General features: G+C 35.8%; 1 protein-coding gene across 1 annotated transcript in view; it reads left to right on the forward strand.

Moving 5' to 3' along the window:
* The window catches only part of SI (sucrase-isomaltase), a 125835-nt gene that overhangs the window by 19765 nt on the left and 83093 nt on the right, over nt 1-22977 (forward strand). The window contains exons 3-10 of the mRNA XM_081329516.1: nt 815-888; nt 6987-7107; nt 9590-9699; nt 12720-12874; nt 13805-13976; nt 15906-16005; nt 17627-17739; nt 20777-20902. Coding sequence (XP_081185642.1) covers nt 815-888; nt 6987-7107; nt 9590-9699; nt 12720-12874; nt 13805-13976; nt 15906-16005; nt 17627-17739; nt 20777-20902 — 971 coding nt within the window. The remainder of the gene's footprint in view (nt 1-814; nt 889-6986; nt 7108-9589; nt 9700-12719; nt 12875-13804; nt 13977-15905; nt 16006-17626; nt 17740-20776; nt 20903-22977) is intronic.

Genomic DNA, 22977 nt, shown 5'->3' on the forward strand with positions numbered 1-22977 from the left:
CGCGCCCTGCCTGCCTGCTTCTTTCCACAGCAGAAAGAAGCAGGCAGGCAGGGCGCGGAGGAACGGACACCTGCCGACGTTTGGGGAGGTTTGGGGAGGTGCGCGCGCACCTCCCCAAACCTCCCCAAACTTTGGCAGGTCTCCGGACGGCGGTGGCTTGGGAGAGGTGCGCGCGATCCCGGAAGCACCAAAGCCTCGGCCGCGCACAAGTCCTCAGTAAGTTTTTTTTGTTGACTGGAGTATAAGCCGAAGTGGAATTTTTCAGCCCAAAAAGTGGGCTGAAAAATTTGGCTTATACTCAAGTATATACGGTATATATATATATATATATATATATATATATATATATATATATATATATATATATATATATATATATATATATATATATATATATATATATATATATATATATATATATATATATATATATATATATATATATATATAAGGTATGGAGATTCATAGATAGAAAAGAGGGTAACATCAACCTATTTGATTCTCTTCTAGAAATTAAATGCATTTTCTGTCTAATATCTGTATATATTGATACATGGACACTCTCTGAATGTATTATCACAATTCTAGTAAGGATCTGAAAATCACAGTCAAAGTAGGGATTGTTTTTGACATTGCCTGAATTTTATTAAAATGAATAATTGAAATGAACAATATTTTTGCCACAGCATAGTGAGGATTGCTCAGATTTGTTAACCAACAAAATACTTGATTGCTGCATTTGTGTTGCCTATTTATTTCTATTATGTTGATATTACTATTCTCTGGCTGATATAATAAATTGATTTATTTCTAGCCTTTTCACCTGCTTGTCCAGTTATACCTCTTCCTGAAAGAATAGATTGCATCCCAGATCAAGTGGCAACAAAGGTAAGAAGTACATACAAGTGAAATGATAATAATAACTTAATGGTTAATAATTATTAAATTATTAAATTTCCACCAATCTTAAACTAAGATTAAACTAACTACTCCTCAATTTACAACAGTTTATTTTGTGACCATTCAAAGTTACAATAGAACTGAAAAAAGTCATTCATGACCATTTTCCACCCTTATGACTGTTGCAGCTTCCCTATACCATGTGATGAAAATTTAGATGCTTGGCAACTGACTTACATTTATGATAGTTGTAGTGCCCTAGGGTCATGTGATCACCTTTTCTGACAAGCAAAGTCAATGGGAAAACCAGATTCACTAAACAACCATGTGATTAACTGAACAACTGCAGTGATGCACTAAACAACTATGGCAAGAAAGGTCTCAAAACCCAACAACTGTCTCACTTAGCAAAACAAAATTGGGATCAATTATGGTTGTATGTCAAGAACTACCTGTATAACTGTAGATTACCTCCAAATAATAATAAAATAGCAAAATAGAAGAGAAAGAGATGGAGAAAATCAGAAAATAGAAAGGCCTGCAAAAAGAAGTCAAAAGACTATGCTAAAAGAAATCCTAGGTAGTACCAATATTCAGTAGGTGCCTTGGGTGCAATCTTGAAACATCTGAAGCACCATTTGAATACCATCATGATTGACAAAAACACCATCCATCAGTTGCAAAAGGTAATTTTATTTGGATCTGTACTGATATTTTAATACCATCGAAGAACAATATCTGCTTATGCCAGGTCCTTGGGAAAAATTCAATAGATGTATAAAAATGACAAACATCTGGCTAATCAGAGCTTCTATTTTAGACAGAGTTGCTGAAAATATAAATTTAAGAAGTTTGGGGTGATATTTTTTATAAAGGAAAATTTGCTCCCTTTTCTTCCCTTTCCTCTCTTTCTTCCTATGTAAAGCAATCCTAAGAAAATACTGTATTTTGCAAGGTTACAAAGTGGTTAAGAAAGGGGGGAAATGAGATAAATTTGTGCTATTATTCAAGTCAGAGTAAAGGTTTTATGTCTATATTGTTCATTGGTATAATTTTGGTTAATGAAAAATATTTATTTCCCACACTGTGAAGATTACATTTTTTAAAGGGAATATTTGCAAAGGGTTGGAACGGTCAATGGAATTGATCATGCTAATTGAAAAAAGCTTGGCAGCCCTACTTATTTCTTTATGCATGCATGCAATCTCTTCTAAAGGCTCAGGAAGGTTTACAAATGTCATGTTGTTTAAACCATAACATGCATCATGATTTAGTAAGCTAACAGACTGAATTATTTGTTGGCACTCAAGTAGAGCATTCATGTGGCTTTTTGTGCCTTCACCAATATGCCTCCCCATTCTTCCCAAGTTAATAAGCTTATGCAGAGGAGTTTGAAATGCTGTAGAAGAATTTTAAGAAAAAATAGAAGAAAACAGAAAAAAATGTGTAGCAACAGAGGGAAAGAGACAGCAGGAAAGAAAAAGTTGAAGAAGAAATCATTGCCATTGCCAGTATTGTCATCATTTCGTAGGTGGGAAAAGTTGGAACTGCTATCTTATGGGCCACCACAAAAAATGCTTTAGGATTGCATGGAGAGGAGGGGTGTTTGGGTAAACCCCAACAATCATCAGAGATGGGGAAGCCAATTATACATATTTTTTTCATGAATACCATGATGCAGTTTAATAAAGACTGAACAGCGAAGATATTGTGTGGAAATCTCAATCTCCCAGGCCTGAGATTGGGAAAGACACATACCATCCATGTAAGATTGAGAGTGTCTTGGTGACGTTTTGACGAGGTCCCACTCGTCATCTTTAGGCTGGTATCTTCGGCTTTGTGCTTGTGCGAGCAAAGTGTGCTCAGAGCTGCTGTCTCTCTACATAAATATTGGTGGGGGTGTGTGGGGTGCTGGCTTTGTTGCTGTAAGCGGGTTGGTTGGCTGTGTTGTTACATCTTGATTGGTTGATGGCGTTATTGTTTGCAGATTAGTCGGCTGTTTTTTAACATCCTGTGTGGCTGAGGTGTTGGCTGTGTGTCCATTAGTCTTTTGTGTTATAAAGACCTGGATAATGGGCTGTGTGATGACATGAAGCCGAAGACACCAGCCTGAAGATGACAAGTGGGACCTCATCGAAACGTCACCATACACACACACACACAGACAGACACACATTGGTAATTTTGAACACCAAAAGATTTGTTTATCTAGCAACTGGTTGTTTTTTCTCCATGAAGTGGCCTTCCCTTCTGAAAATGAAATACTTTTCATAACCACTTTCTACACACTTTTTTTTTTAGAAATTGGGTAGTGTATGTATATGTATGGGTGGTGGTGGTGGGGGACACCATTTGCTGCTTAGGCGACTGGCTTGATACTCTGCTTCAGTCAAATGTGTCAAAAGGGAATGGGGAAATGTATTCAGTTGCTAATTTGATTGTGTATAATAGTCCACATTTAGTCATGCCTAACTGCATGTGATTCCTCTTGGACTATATTTGACACTGAAACTCCAAGTAGAGAATACTAAACTAGTAAATCCTTATAACTCTTTTTTATGCTTTTCAAGAGAAGACATGGGAAAACTTTCCTTGTTAATCAGAGGTTCACATTACTAATTCAGAATTGTGATCCTGCAATGTTATTTTGTTAACTATGGGAATCAAGTGATGGATTGGGTTTGTTCAAGGTAAAACATTATTTCTTTTAAAACAAAACAAAAATAAGCAATCACAAAGTCTATATAGAGCAGGGGCCTCCAAATTTGGCAAATTTAAGACTTGTGGCCTTCAATGCCTAGAATTCCTCAGCCGGACAGTTTTAACAAGCATCAAAAAGCTAAACAGGATTTGTTAGGACCTGGATGGGAGAACAACAGGATCAATATACAGAAAGGCAATCTGGAAAAAAAATCCTGCAAAAAGTAAAAGATAAAGCCCTGTAACCAAGAAAATTGAATGGACAATGTAGTGGGAACAGTTGAATTCAGTTTTAAAATGTGGGTTCTTTTTTTCTTTCTTTTAAGAGCAAATTATGGGAGCACTAACAATATACCGGATATTTTTTTATAGATTTTTTTTTCTTAAACCCCATTAAGTATGAAAACAAAACAAAACAAAACTTTTCCTAAAATTAGAAATAGCATAATTTAATAAATATGTCCATGTTAACTGAGGAAATTATTAGAATTAATAAGCATATTTACAACTGAGAGTCATTTTGAAGTTAGTCATGGAAAAGTTAATGTCATGTACACAGGAATTTAGCTCCACAGGAATTTAGCTCCAAAATATTTTTCTTCCTTCTAATCTATAATTCTTTTGTGATAATAAATTTTCAGTGAAAAAAACATTTATATTAGTGATTAAGAACTTTTTATTTAAATTCATTGTTTGTAATGTCATATAAGAGGAATCACATAGATTCTGGGATAACATCCAAATGATGGCTGGTACTTGATTCTCGATTAATACACAACCCTCTTTAAAGATCAGTTACAAAAAAGAGATTAGTGAATCAAAGGAATGAGTGAAGACTTCATCTTTGAATGTATTGCCAAATGCATTTTAGCAAAAACATTTGCAGTCAATAATTTGTGTGTGTGAGTGTGTGTGTGTGTGTGTGTATCTTTCGTGTGGAAAGTTGAGTACATAAATGTATATAAATGTAAATGCTATAGGGATAAGAATTGACTCCTGCAACTTAGAAAACCGAGATAGTATTTGTAAAATACCATCAATGTCTTTCTACTTCTGCTTAGTGATGAATGGAACCAGCCGAATTTGCTTCAGCATTAATCCAGACCCAAAGTAATTCCTTAAATGCTTATACATATGAAAAAAGATGTTGTTCTGATATAATGGAAAAATGATATAGCATTCTGAGCTTCTTTCTCTTCCAAAATACTTAATAACTAATGTGTTACTAATTACCGTAGTTAAAAGACCCTTTTTATTTCCCATAAAAGGTCTCTGTGCTGCTTATGGAATTAATCATTTCAAGTACAGGTTTAAATTAATATTTCTTCTTTATTTCCCCAGCAAATTTAACATCTGAGTATAGATTCAAAAAATGCTGAAAAAAAGGTGTTGTTGAGGAGGGAATATATGCAATGGTGGCCTTTCTTTTTAATTTGTCAGTCCTTTGGGATTTGAGAGAGTTAAATTAGGAAATGGGTACGAATAATTCTTGAAAAGGTCATATACCATCTATCTGCTTGCTCAAATTTACCTCTACAAATGAAAGATTTATTTGGCATAGTGTAATGTCTTGGCATTCCTTAAAGATATGTTTTGCAACATTCTGACATTGGTTTAGGAGGCAGTTAAATAAAGCTCCTGGGACATGTAAAATTGTACTTGCCATCATATAAGGACTGCTACCTATTTATACAACCTCTTGCAGCAAATATTAGAAGATGCATGGCTGACTGTGATTAGTAAATGCACAAAAGTCATCAATAACATTCCACAGTTCTATATGAGAGCTAAAGTATATATTTATAGTAAACATAAGCCTGAGATGGGCAGCAAACAAATTTAATAAATAAATAAAAATAAAGTTCTAATTCCATAGTATAAAAAATAAAAAAAGAAAAGACAGAGGGAAAAACAATGAATTAACTAAATACAGAACAAACAAAAATAATTACAGAAAGCAAAAATAACTCTCAGATAAAATCCAAGTTAGCTGCCCACACTCCACCAGCTGGGACTTAAAAGTTCATTGAAATGGAACAGTCTTAACCTATTTATGGAATTGCATCAAATGAGGGACTGCCTATACTTGGTGGAGAGAGTACTCTGTAATTCTCATCCAGTTCCTGTGATAAAGGTTTCTGATAAGAGTAAAGAACCATGCAAGAAGCCTCACGTTTTTGCCATTTATAATATCAAAAGCCAATTTAAATTCTGCAGAGGGATTATTTGTCCATGTCGTACATCTTTCAGCCAATTGGTATAAAATCAGGTCTTCTCTGTCTGTTCATCTGCAGTGATTTCTTCACTATCCATCCAGTCCTTGAATTTATTACAGAGGTGCCTTCTACAAAGATTTCCCAATTAGGCTTAGGAAGCTAATGGAATAATAGTTAATTAGATCAAATGTGAGCCCTTTCTTGTGAACAGGAACAATTACAATCATATCAGTCTTCTGAAAACTATCCAGAGGAGTTAGTAAATGTGAAGAAGGCAGCCAGAATTGGAATCCACTAGTCAGCATTATTCTTTATCATTTCTGAAGGAGTACAATTTGAAGCCAACGGCTTTGTCACTCTTCAGCTGGCCTGTCAGTCTTTTACCTTCTGCGTTGTAACTGGAAAACATCTTGGGAACATCTCCTTTGGTGGTGAATTTCGAAGTCATGACTCTGTTTAGACTAGCTATTGGGATTAATATCCTCTGCTGTAATGTGTGGTGAAGATATTACTTAAGCTTCATCATTGAAGTAGTTTGTGTAGTTGTACACATCCTCCACCCAAAAATGATATCCCCACTGTATGAAAGGAAGAGGATCTATTCCTGTTTTGGTCCAGTTATTGGAAGAAAGTGAATTTCCATATTTCCTTTTACTAAAGGTTTGTCAGGCTTTTGGCAGCTGACTGAACTGAATGTATTTTTTTTTCCCAGTTCACCGAGTTCCCTTTAAAAGATGTATTAAGTTTGGAAAAGTAGCAGCACACATTTTCCAGCAAGTGAATTAATTTAATGTTTAGAATTAATCCCAAACTTTATTAAGACAGAGACTTTACGAGTCATTTTTCCACAGCCCTAAGTACGAAAGGAAGTTCTTTTTATTGATAAAAATATGTTATCTACTATTGCTTATATAACAGTTGCTTGAATGTTTGTAAGTCTGAAAACCAACTCATAATGGTAATTTGGACCATTTATAAGTACAAATATGTTTGCAAAAGAAATCCAATATATGAAAACTATGAATCCACTTACAAAGTCAGTGATAATTGATTTCAAACTGTGCAGCTTGCTTGTCATTAATGATCACACAAATGCTATTGTCCAAAAATTATTCTGGAGTTTATTTTGATGGTCACAGTTCTGATTTCCTTTTAATGCTGATGATACAGGATCTGTGTGTACTCCGTGGCTGTTGCTGGGATCCTCAGAATGAAACACATGTACCTTGGTGTTACTTTTCAGAAAACCATGGGTACCAAGTTCAAGGAAGCATATCAGATACAAATTCAGGTAAGTAGAAGAAGCCTAATCTCCAGACTGATTAAATATTTATAGGCACAAAACATGCCCAGGTCATGAAAATAAGGCAATGAATATAAAATGTAATATAAAAATATTTTCAGCATATGGGTAAACTTAATGCTTAATCTCTTTCTTACCAATAATCTTAAAAATGGATAGATCAAGTATCTTTTTCATGTCTGCACCAATTAATGTGGGAAAAAGAAGCAGCCATTCCTAATTCTTAAACGTTCTGAGTTAGGAGGCTAAGTTAGCATGTTTGTTAATAACATTTTGCTAGTTAATAAGAAGTTGAGGTTTGTAATTGGTTCTCCTCCTACCTTCTGGGGCGTTCGCAGTCGGTGTTGGCAGGAGGGCAGAGGTCGACCTTGAGGCCCCTTGTTTGTGGAGTTCCTCAGGGATCGGTCCTCTCGCCTCTCCTGTTCAACATCTACATGAAGCCTCTGGGTGAGATCATTCGTGGTTTTGGAGTTGGTAATCATCAGTACGCTGATGATACCCAGCTTTTTATTTCGACCCCAAACCACCCCAGTGATGCCCTCGACGTGATGTCCCGTTGCCTGGAGGCGGTTCGGGTCTGGATGGGGAGGAACAGGCTTCGACTCAACCCTGACAAGACTGAGTGGCTGTATGTGTCGGCATCTCAGGATATTCAGAATATTCCATCTCTTTCTATGGGGGGTGAGCTATTACCCCCCGTAGATAGGGCTCGCAACTTGGGGGTCCTTCTAGATTCACGGCTCTCCTTAGAAGATCATATAGGAGCTGTGACTAGGGGGGCCTTCGCCCAGGTTCGCCTGGTGCGCCAGTTGCGGCCCTATCTAGACCGGGATGCCTTGCGTACAGTCACTCATGCACTCGTGACCTCTCGTTTGGACTACTGCAACGCTCTCTACATGGGGCTGCCCTTGAGGACCACCCGGAGGCTTCAACTGGTGCAGAATGCAGCCGCGCGAGTTGTGTTGGGAGTCTCCCGATACTCCCATGTTACACCTCTGCTGCGCGAGCTGCATTGGCTGCCGGTTGCCCTCCGGGTGAGATTCAAGGTGCTGGTTATGACCTACAAAGCCCTACATGGCATGGGTCCAGATTACCTATGGCAGCACCTGCTACCAGCATCAACCTCCCTCCGTCCAGTGCGCTCCCACAGAGAGGGCCTCCTCAGGGTGCCTCCGATCAAAGAATGTCGATTGGTGGCCCCCAGGGGGAGGGCGTTCTCTGTGGGCGTGCCAGACCTGTGGAACCGCCTTCTGGTTGAGCTCCGGATGGCCCCCGACCTGCGCTCCTTCTGGCGTGATTTAAAAACTTATCTATTTGAACAATCTGGCCTGGTCTGATGGGTTTGGGGTTGGATTTAAATAAGTTGTTAACACATTTTTAGTATTGTATTCTTGGGCATAATTTATTTAATTCTTTTTAATCTCTTTTTAACTTTTGTATTTACACTTTGATATTTATTGCCCTGTACACCGCCCTGAGTCCTTCGGGAGAAGGGCAGTATAAAAATTTAATTATTATTATTATTATTATTATTTTAGGTAGGAAATAGAGTTAAAATTGAGGATTTGTTTTCTACTATTTTTGTCACTTCTAAATATAAAATGAATACATATAAAATAAATTATTTTCCCAGTATTTTATTATGCGTTGTTTAATTGTTTAGCATGACTTCATCTTGCACCATAAAGAAATAAATAAAACTAATTGTTAATTGAGCACCATAAAAATGGGATATTAATGATTCATATAATCGGAAAATCCACAAGTTGTAACAGAACTAGGAAAGTATCTGAGAATGTTTTCAGGACTTAAGAAGATCTTCCTTTTGCTTTATGTACAGATCCAGTGTTTTTTTTAGAACCCTGCAGATTAAGCAAAATTTTTTTTGAAACCTGGTCCATTAGCAAACTGCATTTTTTTTTGAAAACTGGTCCATTAGCAAACTGAAATTTTTTTGAAACCTGATCCATTAGCAAACTGAAGTCAACCTGGTTCATTAGCAAATGTTTAATCCTTGTAAATTTATCAATGACTAAATGCAATGCAGAAAATTCCTATAGCATTTTTCAGGAGCAGCAGTTTCCATGCAATGGAGAAAGGCAGTATAGAGGCTTCCAGAATGAAATGAATCAACTAAAAAGGCTGCATAATACAGAGGCAGGTTCAATGCCTGTTTTGCTCTATAATTCATTGGCTGATTTTGTCATACAAGTTCACCCTATTCAACTTCCTTTATTTGATTGTTACGTAAAAAAAAATAGAAGCTGGATTGAAAAATGTTTCAGATATATTGAACACAGATTTAATCTAAGGATCAGAGTGGACAGGAAGGTTTATCAGTAAACTGCATGCCCTATTCTTTTACTTTCCTTTGTCCTGGAAGAGGAGTACTTAGTAGACCACAGATTACTACTGTTATTGTCAATTCTGGAAGTAACACCCTTTCTTTCTTCCTTCCCTCCCTTGTTAGGATTTGAAGCTACTCTAGTAAGACGACCTTCTCCGTCCCTGTTTGGAAGTGATATTGAAAAGATTCACCTCACTGCGGAATACCAAACAGCAAACCGATTTCATTTTAAGGTTAGAATGTTTTTTTTTAAATGAAATATGTTCAACCAAAAGATCATGGAATGTGAGTGGCTGGCAACTAGATGTCGTGGTTCTGATGAATGAGACAAATCAAACAAAGTGCAAGCATTGTTTATCTAAAAAGTCTTAATCATAAAATGAAACATCGACACTCATGGAGGGATGCCAGAATCTGAAATCTCCTCCCCCCAAACCCATCGTAACACACACACAATCCCCGCTCTTATCTACATGTCATAAATCACATTATCCAATTAGTTTCACCTATGAGGTCTCTCCTCCCATTCTGTACGTGGGCTTCTTATCTTCTCAAAATAGACATTAGAAAAATTTCCTCCGTTCAAGATTCAAAGTGAAGCAGTTTAAACAAAAGGCTGTCTCTTACATTGTCACTAGACCTATTAGGACTCCTTAATAGGGAATGAAGAGATGAATGAATGACAAGCTGATGCCATAATGTATCATTGTGCACAAATTGCAGGCAAATGTCCGATTTTCAGTCTGTACAATGTCATCATTTTTTCTAGATATTCTAGATCTAGATTGTAAAACTCCAGATGTCCATTAGATAACATCAAAGAGATATAGAAAGCACTAAATATTTGCTAACATATGGTGAACATCTGGAATTTTGCAGCTCAGATCTATTCTGTATCTTCAAAGATAAAAATAAAATATTCATTTGAAAGGGTGTGTTGTCCAAATATAGAATATTGTATCTAAAACAAAACCAATCTTAAGATTGATCATCTTAAAGTAAAATATTCTGCATATTAAGGCACATAAATGTAAGCATACAATGTCCTATTTCATATTTATTTAGGAACAAGCTACTTAAAATATACTTTCTACAAAATATATTCCAGTAAAAAAATGCCTTAAGTTCAGCATTCTCATGTTAGTTCATAGCCAATATGAAATTTTTCAGGACATTTCAGATATTCACTGAGAAACCCATCTGTCTGGTTTGCCAGATTTAATTCTATTAGTAAAAAAGCATGTATGGAGCTTTTTAAACTTTTGAATTAAATGCCTGTGATCATGTAGCAATAGCAATAGCAATAGCACTTAGACTTATATAACATCTCATAGTGCTTTACAGCATCTCTGGGCAGTTTACAATGTCAGCATTTTGCCCTCAACAATCTGGGTCCTCATTTTACCAACCTCGGAAGGATGGAAGGCTGAGTCAATGTTGACCTCTGTCAGGATCAAAACCCTGGCTGTGGGCATAGTTTGCCTGCAATACTGCATTCTAACCCCTGCATCATTGGGGCTCCATGTAGGATTTGGTACATAGAAAATGAAGAATTTCAAACATGGTCTGCAATTATGAAAACCGTTTTTAACATACTTTAAAGGTTATTGAAAGACATTGCTTTGAATTTCTGATAACAGGGTGATGAAACAACTAAAAAGATGCTTTTGATTTTTGGGAACAGAGAATGCTTAGTCAGTCTAGAAATCTGCAGCTGTAGAGATTTCTCTAAAAGGGACATGGTGGCTCAGTGGGTTAGGATGCTGAGCTTGTTGATCAGAAGGTCAGCAGTTTGGCGGGTCGAATCCCGAGTGCCGCGTAACAGAGTGAGTGCCTGTTACTTGTTCCAGCTTCTGCCAACCTAGCAGTTCAAAAGCACATAAAAATGCAAGTAGAAAAATAGGGACCACTACGGTGGGAAGGTAACAGCGTTCCGTGTACCTTTGGCATCTAGTCATACCAGCCACATGACCATGGAGATGTCCTTGGACAAGTGCTGGCTCTTCGGCTTTGAAACAGAGATGAGCACCAGCTCCTAGAGTTGGAAACGACTAGCATGCATGTGTGGAGGAACCTTTACCTTTACCTTTAGAGATTTCTCTAACAAATACCACCCTTTACAATACAAGAGACTGTAGAGATCAGAGCACAAATACATTGAAGTACAACTTTTGATATCAGAAATTGAAGCTTAAAGGGGTGTAGTTACAAGCCCTCTGTCATGGTTCCGACAAATGCAGTACTTCAAAGAACTTCAAGGCATTGTTTACCTGCTAACATCGGATGTTCTTGCTTGACACCCTCTTTATGGTCTTATACAAATCATATTTTATTTGATTGGTTACAATAGTGTGCATTTTGTTGTCTATAGACAACTCCTCAATCTAATCAATTATGGGAATTCTATAGCTTTATTGAGTAGTTAGATTAATAATTAAAATAAATAATAGGAGATGTGGAAGATGAAGCTATACATCCTTTATATTCATCCCTTACATTTGAAAGAAGGGCCCTAGAATTTGTCTAAAGCTTTTACTTATCATATTAGTGCTTGCTATTGTCAATGCTGCTAACATCGGATGTTCTTGCTTTGACAATATATGAAGATGCAGCCAATTTCCCCTTAATGTGCGTTACTTTTAGAGTTAGAATTAGATGATGCTGGGGGGGGAGGAAGAATGTGCATGGGAATTAGTTACACATAACAACATCTTAGTAGAGTGTTTTTCAAGGTTGTTTGAAATAAGAGATGATAAGAAGTGGCCAGTTGGAGAACTGGAGGGAAGGTCTGCATTTCAAACTAATTGGAGAATGTGACTTATGACTGTTAATTAGAGGAGGGAATTGTGCTTTGATACTATGTATTTAGGGGAGGAGAATTCAGATTTTGGCATTGACCATGTATGTGCCGATGCCATGCTACTTGAATAAAGATTTTTTTTAAGGCAAACAATGCCTCAAAGTTTTTTGAAGTTTCATCTGTCAGAACCATGACAGCTATATTATCTACATCTGAGGACGCTTAAAGAATAGTTGCTTTCTGGCATCTTATTTGAACTAAAAAATATAAGTGGGTTGGGGTTTGATGTTGGGTCCTTATTTTTTTATTACAAGACTAATATAATTAATTGCATTTATTAAATCTGACCCAGGTTTCACCAATTAAGAATCTTTAAAATGAGGGAAAGTTGTGCATTCACTATGTTAAAGTTTATTTTATTTTAAACTTTATGTTGCTGATTGCTTTTAACAGATTACAGATCCTGCCAACAAAGATAGATATGAAGTCCCACATGAAAACATTCAACCTTTTCAAGGTTCTAAAGCAACCAATTTAATGTATCAAATAGAAGTCAAAGAAAATCCTTTTGGAATCAGTGTGATCAGGAATAGCAATAACAAAGTCCTGTAAGTTATCTTTCTGAGCTTTTTTTATAGGTAATTTATAATTGTTCAACCACTTCTCCACCCAAAGATTAATTATATAGCAATTCTCAAATCTCAGGCTCCTTTTACATTCTTAAAAATGATTGAGAATCTCAAACAACTTTGGTTTATGTGGGCTACATCTGTCAATATTTACTGTATTATAAATTAACATCGAGGGATTATTTTTATCTTTACAGACTCTCTGAAAGGGTCTCAGGAACTCTCAGAGGTACCCATACTACACTTTGAGAACTGTTACTAATACTTTGACAATTAATTTTCAAACACTTTAAAAAAAAGACAGTAAATGCAGTTATTTGAACTGCACACATCTGTAATAGAAAACATCTCATAGACCATAGGATGCTTGAATGTTCAACAAGGTCCTAAGAAAAGACTCTAAATCAGAAAATGTTTTTGCACTTTTCATACCAGATTTTGTTATCTGTAGCTCTGTTGTTCAACATGAAATGTAAGTGCATTCAGTAGCATATTCATTGTTGCTACACACTTAGGCAAGAATCAGAAATAATCATCCTTCTGGGAAGTTTGACTGCCATCATTTATTTATGTAATGTCCTTATCACAATATTGAAATGGGATAATTAAAACAATACATCAGCAGCAGTCAAGAAAGTGAGCAATGCCTGTTAAGGAATAAAGACCCATTATCTATTCTTCCAAATGTTTCCGGTGTCCTGTAGTGTCCTGTCTTGGTGACTATAGCTCTTTCTGGTGACCCAATTTTGAGCTTTTATGTCACTATAGACAAATGCTGGTCTTTTGCTTAGCCTTTGTTTTTGTTTTTCTTCACAAGGAATGCTTAGTATGAATACAATGTGAATTGAATGCATTTTTTTAAAAAGTCCAAGTTTATGAAAAGCATAATACCTTTGATAATTCAAACAGCTTCAACACCAGTATAGGACCTCTCATATATGCGGACCAGTTCTTGCAGCTTTCCATTAGAGTGCCTAGCTGGAATGTTTATGGCATAGGAGAACATGTGCACAGACAATATCGGCATGATTTTAACTGGAAAACATGGCCTATCTTTACCCGGGATGCTTTTCCTAATGGGGTAAGTGTCTTCTTCTCATTCTGCATATGGTTTGGTGCTGGACTCTAAAGCATTAAAATAAATGAAATGTAATAGATTCTGTATCAATGAAATAATAATACATATTTTTGAACTGTAATTCCATTTTTCACTAGAAGTGTGATTCTGACATTTCTGTGAATAAAATGATAGGACAGCATTACATGATATTTAAAATTCAGGCAAGGCATAAAGGAGAACAAAGGAAGAAAGCACAGCTCGCTTGTTAGAAATACAGGTAATCCTCAAATTATGACCACAGTTGAGGCCAACTTTTATTTTGCTAAGCAAGATAATTATGAATTTTGCCCCCTTTCATGACTTTTCTTGCCATATTGTTAAGTGCAGTTGTTATGTTCTTAACATGGTTGTTAAGTGAATTTGGCTTTCCCATTGATTTTGCTTTCAGAAAGTCACAAAAGGCGACTGCAATTGTCATAAATACATGTCAGTTGTCAAACGTTCAATTTTGTTCACATGTATATGGAAATGCTGCAAGAGTGTAAAAAACAGTTGTATTTTTTGGTGGCATTGTAACTTTCAATGGCCACTAAATGAATAGTTGTAAATTGAGGACTATCTGTATCCCAATGACTTCTCTTATATTGTAATGTTTTTTGCAATCCTTTGGTGCAAAAACATTACAATATAAGAACCAGTGGTGGTGGTGTGGAGTATAAAAGTGAGGAGGAGGAGGAGGAGGAGGAGGAAGAGGAGGAGGAGGAGGAATTATAAGGATATAGTTCTAGGTTCTGTCCCAGATTTTTTCAAATTTGGATAAAGATAAATATTGTGTATTTTAATTTTCTTTTACTTTCTTACTTTGCAATCTGGTCTTCAAAAAGAGTTTTCCCAATAGAGCTTGTAGCACATTAAATTAAATTACACCTCCCCCACTCCCAGAATAAGTAAAAATAATACAGAAACATATACAAATGTGTGTGTGTGTGTGTGTGTGTGTATAGCAATCTAAAAAAAATTACACAAATATGAGCTGTCACTGTTGTGACTACTGCCTGTCGATGGCCTTCGGTTAGGCTGAAACAGGAAATAAAGATTTGTCCCATGTGTGGGGCCTAGCAAGGTAATCTAAATAGTTAACAAGCATTTAACACATATCTCCCTTGCTTCTCAGCTAACAAAGTGAGATAGAGCTTGTGGCCTAGAGGTAAAAACAACTGCCTAATGTGCAATCAGCCCAGGTTCGAATCTCAGAAGGGTATGGCTGACTGATGAAAACAAATAAGTTTGAAATGCATATCAGTCTCCCTTTAATTCTTTGTTAGCAATCTAAAAAAAATTACACAAATATGAGCTGTCACTGTTGTGACTACTGCCTGTCGATGGCCTTCGGTTAGGCTGAAACAGGAAATAAAGATTTGTCCCATGTGTGGGGCCTAGCAAGGTAATCTAAATAGTTAACAAGCATTTAACATACATATATACACACACACACACACACACACACACACACACACACACACACACACATAATAAATTTAAAAACTGGAATCCTGGGTGTAGACATTTGAAGTTAGTAAAAACAAAAACGATGAACTCCGGGATATAAGAGAAAATTCTTCTTTATTGCTGAGCTTTCGTCAACAAGCTGTTGACATCATCAGAGCAAGGGCTGAATGATAAGGAAGTCAGTACATACACTTGTATATATCTTCAGAGACAGTCTTATGTCAAGTGCCTGCATAAATTATATTGTTATAGAACCAGTAGATCCACTGATTTAGACAGTAGTGCAAGAATCAGATTAACAATACACACTTGAAAACACTGAATGTCATTATCTATGGTCTAAATTCAAGGACATATGCTGTGTGGTTCTTCACTCAAATTAAAGGCCATTTCAACACTTAGGACTTCAGTATTCATGTTTTGTTGTTATTTCTTTCAAAGGATATGAGCAACCTGTATGGTGCTCAGACTTTCTTCTTATGTCTGGAAGATAAGAGTGGACATTCATTTGGAGTATTCCTTATGAACAGTAATGCCATGGGTAAGGAAATGATTTATGATATTGATAAAAATCATATGGCTTTCTTAAATAATTTTCTACACAGGTATTTATATGACAAATGCACAAGAGGTAATCAGCAGATATATCTTATACTATAGATTTTTCATCCAATACATTTATTCTGAGGAAATTGTATTCCAATTACATTGTTCTAACTAACAATAGTGAGAATCTAATTGTGTAACAGTGTGATCCTATCTATTCAAAATTAAATCCTTAATCTTGTTGAGGCAATGTCATGGTAGGTTAGCAAATATAAGATTACTGTTTTTCCTTCTCAAATCACACTAGGTCCATTTGAAAGCATTCTACCAAGGCAGCATAAATATTTATGAGGAATTCCATATTGTTTCTATGTTGTTTTTCTTCCAGATGTGTTTCTATGCAGCTCTACTGAAAAGTGTTTTCAGTGAAGTTTTACAGTTAAACAATGTTCTTTAAAGTATTTTTTACAGATGTTAGAAGTTGATTGACCTATGTCTATATGGTTAAATTGAAATCCTCAACATACAGTAATTTCCATCTTTAAATCACTTAATCTCCCTAAACTTTCAATCTTTATGAGATTCTCAAGGAGCAATTAAGAATAGTTTTGGACTGCTGTTTAATAGGTTTCAGAGAATATAGATCAGAGATTATTATAGCCACTCAAAGTCAACTGGAATAGGTAGGTATAATAGATTTAAATAAATAAATATAAATAATAGTTGATTAGTCAACTTCAGTGTGGTTTCATGCTTAGGCCTAATAGGCGAGAAAAAACTTCTTGGAGTGAGAAATGTAAATCCATTTTAATTTGTTAAGAAGCTGAACCTTATATGCTAGATATAAATTATAAAATTCTATTGAGGATAAATATAGCTATAATGGATAACTGTTCCTAGTAACTCAAATAATTCTTATCAAAATCTCAGCTCATTCATTGAAATGCCATTCTCTATATTAAAACAACTAGTATCAGGATCAATATTTCTATTAGCTTTATGTTGTATAATGGAAATGTAATGTATGCAATTATTATATTGAGGATTCAGGCCTGCAATCAGACTAGAAGTTGCTACAGAAGAAGGGAAAATCCTATCTGATTATTTTAAGACAATTAAAAATTTAGAGGAAGATAAGAAAAATGTAGTAGGAGGGTTAGCTAACTGGGCAAAAAATTTGACAAGAATCTCTATTTTCCAACTAAAAGAAAGCAAGCTAAAGATCTATATGAAAAATTTCAAAGTCCACAGCAGAGTAATAACTTTTATAAGATGTCATCATCTACATGGACAATTCTAGCAAAACTTTTTAGTTTTTAATATAGTTTTTACAATCAAGATATTAACATCTGTAGATTTGTAGTACCTTGAAGAGATCTAGAAAACCTGGTTTAGTGCAAAATTTGTTAGACCGTTAAAAGTATATTGGGATTCTTCTTACAACTGAGAATTCCAACGGAAAACTGAAATATGCAAAAACTTTGAAAGGCACATGTTAATTCTGGGAAGATTCCTATTCATTCATATATTAAATTTCCACAATAATTTAGGAGTAAAAATAAAGACAATATTCTTGTATTTAAGTCTTAATTAATTTTAAGAATTTCGCCTGACAGATTTTGCTCTTCAACCTGCTCCTGCTGTAACATACAGAACAATTGGTGGAATTTTAGATTTCTACGTCTTCTTAGGAAATACTCCAGAGCAAGTAGTCCAAGAATATCTATTGGTATGTTTTTCTGTAATGTTTCTACTTGGTCCTTGATGATCTGTCATCTCATTATTTTAACACACTTGTATAAGATATTCTTAAAGGTAAACTACTACTACTTTTGCAACTTTCAGTACCAATATGTATCATGGATCTTAGAGTATAGTATAGTATAGTATAGTATAGTATAGTATAGTATAGTATAGTATAGTATAGTATAGTATAGTATAGTATAGTATAGTATAGTATAGTATAGTATAGTATAGTAATAGTATAGTATAGTATAGTATTAGTATAGTATAGTATAGTATAGTATAGGATAGGATAGGATAGGATAGGATAGGATAGGATAGGATAGGATAGGATAGGATAGGATAGGATAGGATAGGATAGGATAGGATAGGATAGGACAGGACAGGACAGGACAGCACAGCACAGCACAGCACAGCACAGCACAGCACAGCACAGCACAGCACAGCACAGCACAGCACAGCACAGAATAGAATTCTTTATTGGCCAAATTTGATGAGACACACAAAGAATTTGTCTCTGGTGCCTTGGTTCACAGTATACATATAAACAACAAGTAATAGGTCATAGGTCATAAATCACAATTACAGTCTTTTATCATAAGTTACAAACAACAATTGATAAATCAAAAGAATCAAACAGGAGAAGATAGCAGGAAAGAAGAAAAGTTGAGAAATGAGACATAGTTGTGGGAATTAAGCGTTCAGCAGAGGGATAGCATGGAGGAAAAAAAAAAACTATCTTTATGTCTGGTTGTTTTGGTGTGCAATGCTCTATAGTGGCGTCCTTAGGGGAGAAGTTGAAATAGATTATGTCCAGGATGTGAGAGTATGTAGATATTTTCTCATCCCTCTTTCTGGTTCTTGCAGTACACAGATCCTCAATGGAAGGCAGGCTGATTGTGATTGTTTTTTCTGCAGTCCTAACTTTCTGTTGAAGTCTATATCTGTCCTGTTTGGTTGCTGTGCCAAACCAGACAGATATTGAGGTACAAATGACAGACTCAATAATTCTTCTGTAAAATTGTATCAGCAGATCCTTGGGCAATCTGAGGCAATATTATTTATTGCACCTATTATTTCTTGCCAAAATGATTTTGCAAATCATTTTATTCTGTGTACATTAAATGCCGTTAGCTTTTCTGTTGAACTTGAAAAGGTGGACAGAAGATGCAGTAAATAATATGTTATATAGCACTCTATTAAATTAAGATGATTTATACCTCCCTTTGCTATATAGGTACTCCTTGACTTATGACCACAACTGAGTCCCAAATTTCCATTGCTAAGCAAGATAGTTGTTAAGTAAATTTTGTCTCATTTTACAAGCTTTCTTTCAGTGATTAAGTGAATGACTGCAACTGTTACTGTTCTTAAGTAAATCTGTTTTTTTTCCCCATTGACTTTGCTTGTCAGAAGGTCACAAGGGGTGATCCCATGATCCTGGGGCACTGCAACCATTATAAATACATGCCAGTTGCCAAAAAACTGATCATGTCACCAAGAGTGTTAATAGTGAACAATCATAAATCACTTTTTTTTCTGTGACACTGTAACTTTGAACATCACTAAACAAATAGTTGTAAGTCAAGGACTACCTGTATAATGATTAATCTATAGCCTACCACTTGTATGGTAAATATTCAAAAGTATTTACATAAAAATAGCTTTTTTTAAGCACAACCTTTAAGCAAGCCAAAATCATGATGAAATAACTCTATATGTTGTTCATCATGGTAAGAGGAGATCTGCTTTTCTTGAGAAGCTATTCTAGAAGGGAGCACCGTTAAATGAAAATACCATCTGTATAGTCCTTTCTGCTCTGTTTCTATTTAGTAGTAAGAGACAAATTCCAGAAGAAGAGTGAAATTGTCAGATCAGTTTATATTAAAGGATTTATAAAATATCCTTGTATATAGTCATAATGTCCAAGTCACTTCAACTAAACCTAAAATCAAAGTTAGTAACAATGCTGTTGTGTAGCCAGTTCTTTGCAGGCAATAAGCGAGACGGAAGATAGCAAAAAGGAACATGCTTTATTGAGGCAAACAGGAACAGAACTGAAAAAGAGGCTGCTGCACAGCTACTTATATGGTTGGCCACTAGGCGGCAGCCAATAGGTTTAAAGTAACCCATTCCCGCCCCAAATCAGCCAATGATCTTCTTGGAGAGAGCAAGTCTGGCTTAGTCAGTGACCGTTACACAGACACACCATTGAGCAACCTTAAGCAGCATTCAAACAGATACGTGAATCAGTTCAAGTAAAAATCCCAATACATTACAAATACCATAGTTAGTTGTTAGGACTAGTATTGTATGATTTTATGTCTTCATTCTAGATATAACCATAACAGCCTGAAATTTAATCATAACAATCCAGCTAAGTTTAAAGGATTTTGCCGAGCATGTTATAGTTATCTTTTATTGAACTAACAACAGGAAATATTCATAGACATTATTTATTTTAGGAAAGACATACCAGATACACAAGCAGAAATGACAAAGCCCTCCCCCTCCCCCCGTTGTCACTGCCCTATGAATATCTCTCAGAATTAGATAAAAATAATTCTGGCCTTCAAATCTTACATGTCAAAAATATGTAACTCTCTTCCAAATATTCCATTCCCTCTTACAAGTTCATCAAAATCCTTAATTAGTAGTTTTGAATTATCTGGAGGAAGATTTCTATTGCTAGTTTTGCTGCTGCTGTTCAAATTCATGCAACTCCAAAGTACTACCAAACATTGATACTAACTCATGTATTCCTAGGTTCAGGCATTGGAAATACAGTAAAGCCAGAATCTAAATTTCTTCTGCATTCTCATGGCATATTAAAACTGTGTTACATTTTTGATAGATAACTATATCAATATGAATATGACTTGTGTAGTAACATGATGGTACAGAGATTTCAGTAGACTTCCTCTTTGCCTACATTTCAAGAAAATATTATCCTATTCTATAAATTATACAGTGCAAAAGGAAATGCTCCCCTTTAAATTTTGTTTTGTATTTTAATTCTAAAGTTGATAGGGCTTCCATGGATGCCTTCCTATTGGAATCTCGGTTTCCATATCTGTCGATGGAATTACACTGATCTAAATGATGTGAAAGCTGTAGTGGAAAGGAATCGTGCAGCTGGAATACCTTATGTAAGTAAAAATGTATGGGTGGAGAAGGAATGCAGTCACTCTGTGAAAATTGGGTGGGACCACTACGGTGGGAAGGTAACAGCGCTCTGTGTGCCTTTGGCGTCTAGTCATGCTGGCCACATGACCCCGGAGGCGTCCTCGGACAAGCGCTGGCTCTTCGGCTTTGAAACGGAGATGAGCACCGGCCCCTAGAGTCGGAAACGACTAGCACGCATGTGCGGGGGAACCTTTACCTTTACCTTTACCTTTATACACATTTTAATTAATAAATCAATACATTATTGATTGGAGGGAAAAATCAGTTATTTTGAAGACTCAAATACCATTTGACTGTGCTACTGTGTTCAGTAGAAGGGTACAATTCTTGAAGGATTCATAGTATTGATGGTAGAATTTGATGGCTAGTTTCCCTTGAAGCATGAGCATAGTAAGCAAATCCATGCTCATTTAATAAATTCCGTTTTAACCAAATTAAAGTCCCATTCTTACATATGTCTAGGACTTTTGCTATTTTTATTATGAGATCTCAATTTGTTACGATATGCATAATCCATGGATAGTCTCTTTTATTTGTTACTCTAATGGAAAAAGAAACCATGAATTATGTGGGAAGTTTTAATGTCATTGTTTTAATTTTGTCATAATTCAATGACAACTTCATGCTTTGGGAAAACAAGACCAAGTAAGGAAGGGAAGTTGTAATCCAGGGATGGATAAATTTTGGATTAGAGGATAAACTTCACTTTTTTGGGGGGGGGCAGGGGGGGTAGAAAATAGAAGGTCACAATGAATGTGTTGATTTACAAAGTGGATGGGGTTAGGATTTAATATTCTTTATTTCCTGGTTTGGGCTAGCTGGATTTTTTTAAAAAATAATAATAACTAAAATGCAAATCTATTTTAGGACTATAAATATATTTTGTATTTGATTTAAATTTTATTAGTGTCAAGTGCAGGAAATCAAACACCCAGACACAAACTGAGAAAGGTGGTATATGCAGTATAATGCAGTGAACCATATGCGGATCTGTATATTGGGGAAACAAAACAACCACTTCATAAAAGCATGGCACAAAATTGGAGAACAAACCCATCAGGACAAGATTCAGCAGTCCATCTGCATTTAAAAGACCAAAGTCACGCTTTTAAAGACAGCAAAGTCCACATTTTGGACAGATAGAACTGCTGGTTTGAAAGAGGGGTCAAAGAGGCCATCTATGTCAAAACTGATCAGCCTCTCTCAACAGAGGGGGAGGGATATGGCATCATCTATCTCCAGTCTACAAGACAGTCCTTTCAGCAGTTCCAAGAAGGCTTCACACCCATTTGCACTACTCAGGTGCAAACATGGTCATTTTATGACTTGTGGACTTCAACTCCCAGAATTCCTCAACCACAAGTCATAAAAGGGCCAAGTTTGAAGACCCCTGCTCTAAAAGAATGCAAATGACCAGCTGTCTGCAAGGAGTATAAATCCTTCCATTCCCCACCATCCAGTCAGAGCTAAAGAAGCTTCTTGGATAAGAAGTGAAATGTCTTTAAAGAAAAGCAAGAAAGTCCAGTTGCCTCATGAAAAAGCACCTTTGGGCACACTGGCTAAAGAAATTACAGTGCTTTATCCCCACATCAGTCATTCTGAATCTGGATTCAATCAAAATAAATGAAATATGTCTTCAGATATCTTCTAGAAGCCTGGTGGTTTAGTAAAGGATCAAAGTTAGATAGGGTTTCAATGAAACTGTCAATGTTTAGGCAATATAGAGAGAATAAAATCAAGAATGTCATTTTACAAGAATTTATACTTGCTGGGAATCTAGTTAAAAAAAGTCTCTCTGGAGGCTGAAGAATTAAAATGAGAACAGGTGCTGAATTTTGTCACACCTGTGAATATTAAACTTAGCTAATGAAAGGAACAGTTCCTTTAGCCAAAACATCAGCTTCATCAGATAACAACCTATGCATTTTCTTTCTACCATTAAAAGGATATGTTGGGAGAAACCAATTTCCTTTGCAATATTAAAGGATAAATCAATCTATTTTACTTTTTATATACATTAGAGAGAAAAAAATAGTGT

This window comes from Vipera berus, assembly GCF_964194415.1.
Source record: "Vipera berus genome assembly, chromosome: 5".
NCBI classification, from domain to species: domain Eukaryota; kingdom Metazoa; phylum Chordata; class Lepidosauria; order Squamata; family Viperidae; genus Vipera; species Vipera berus.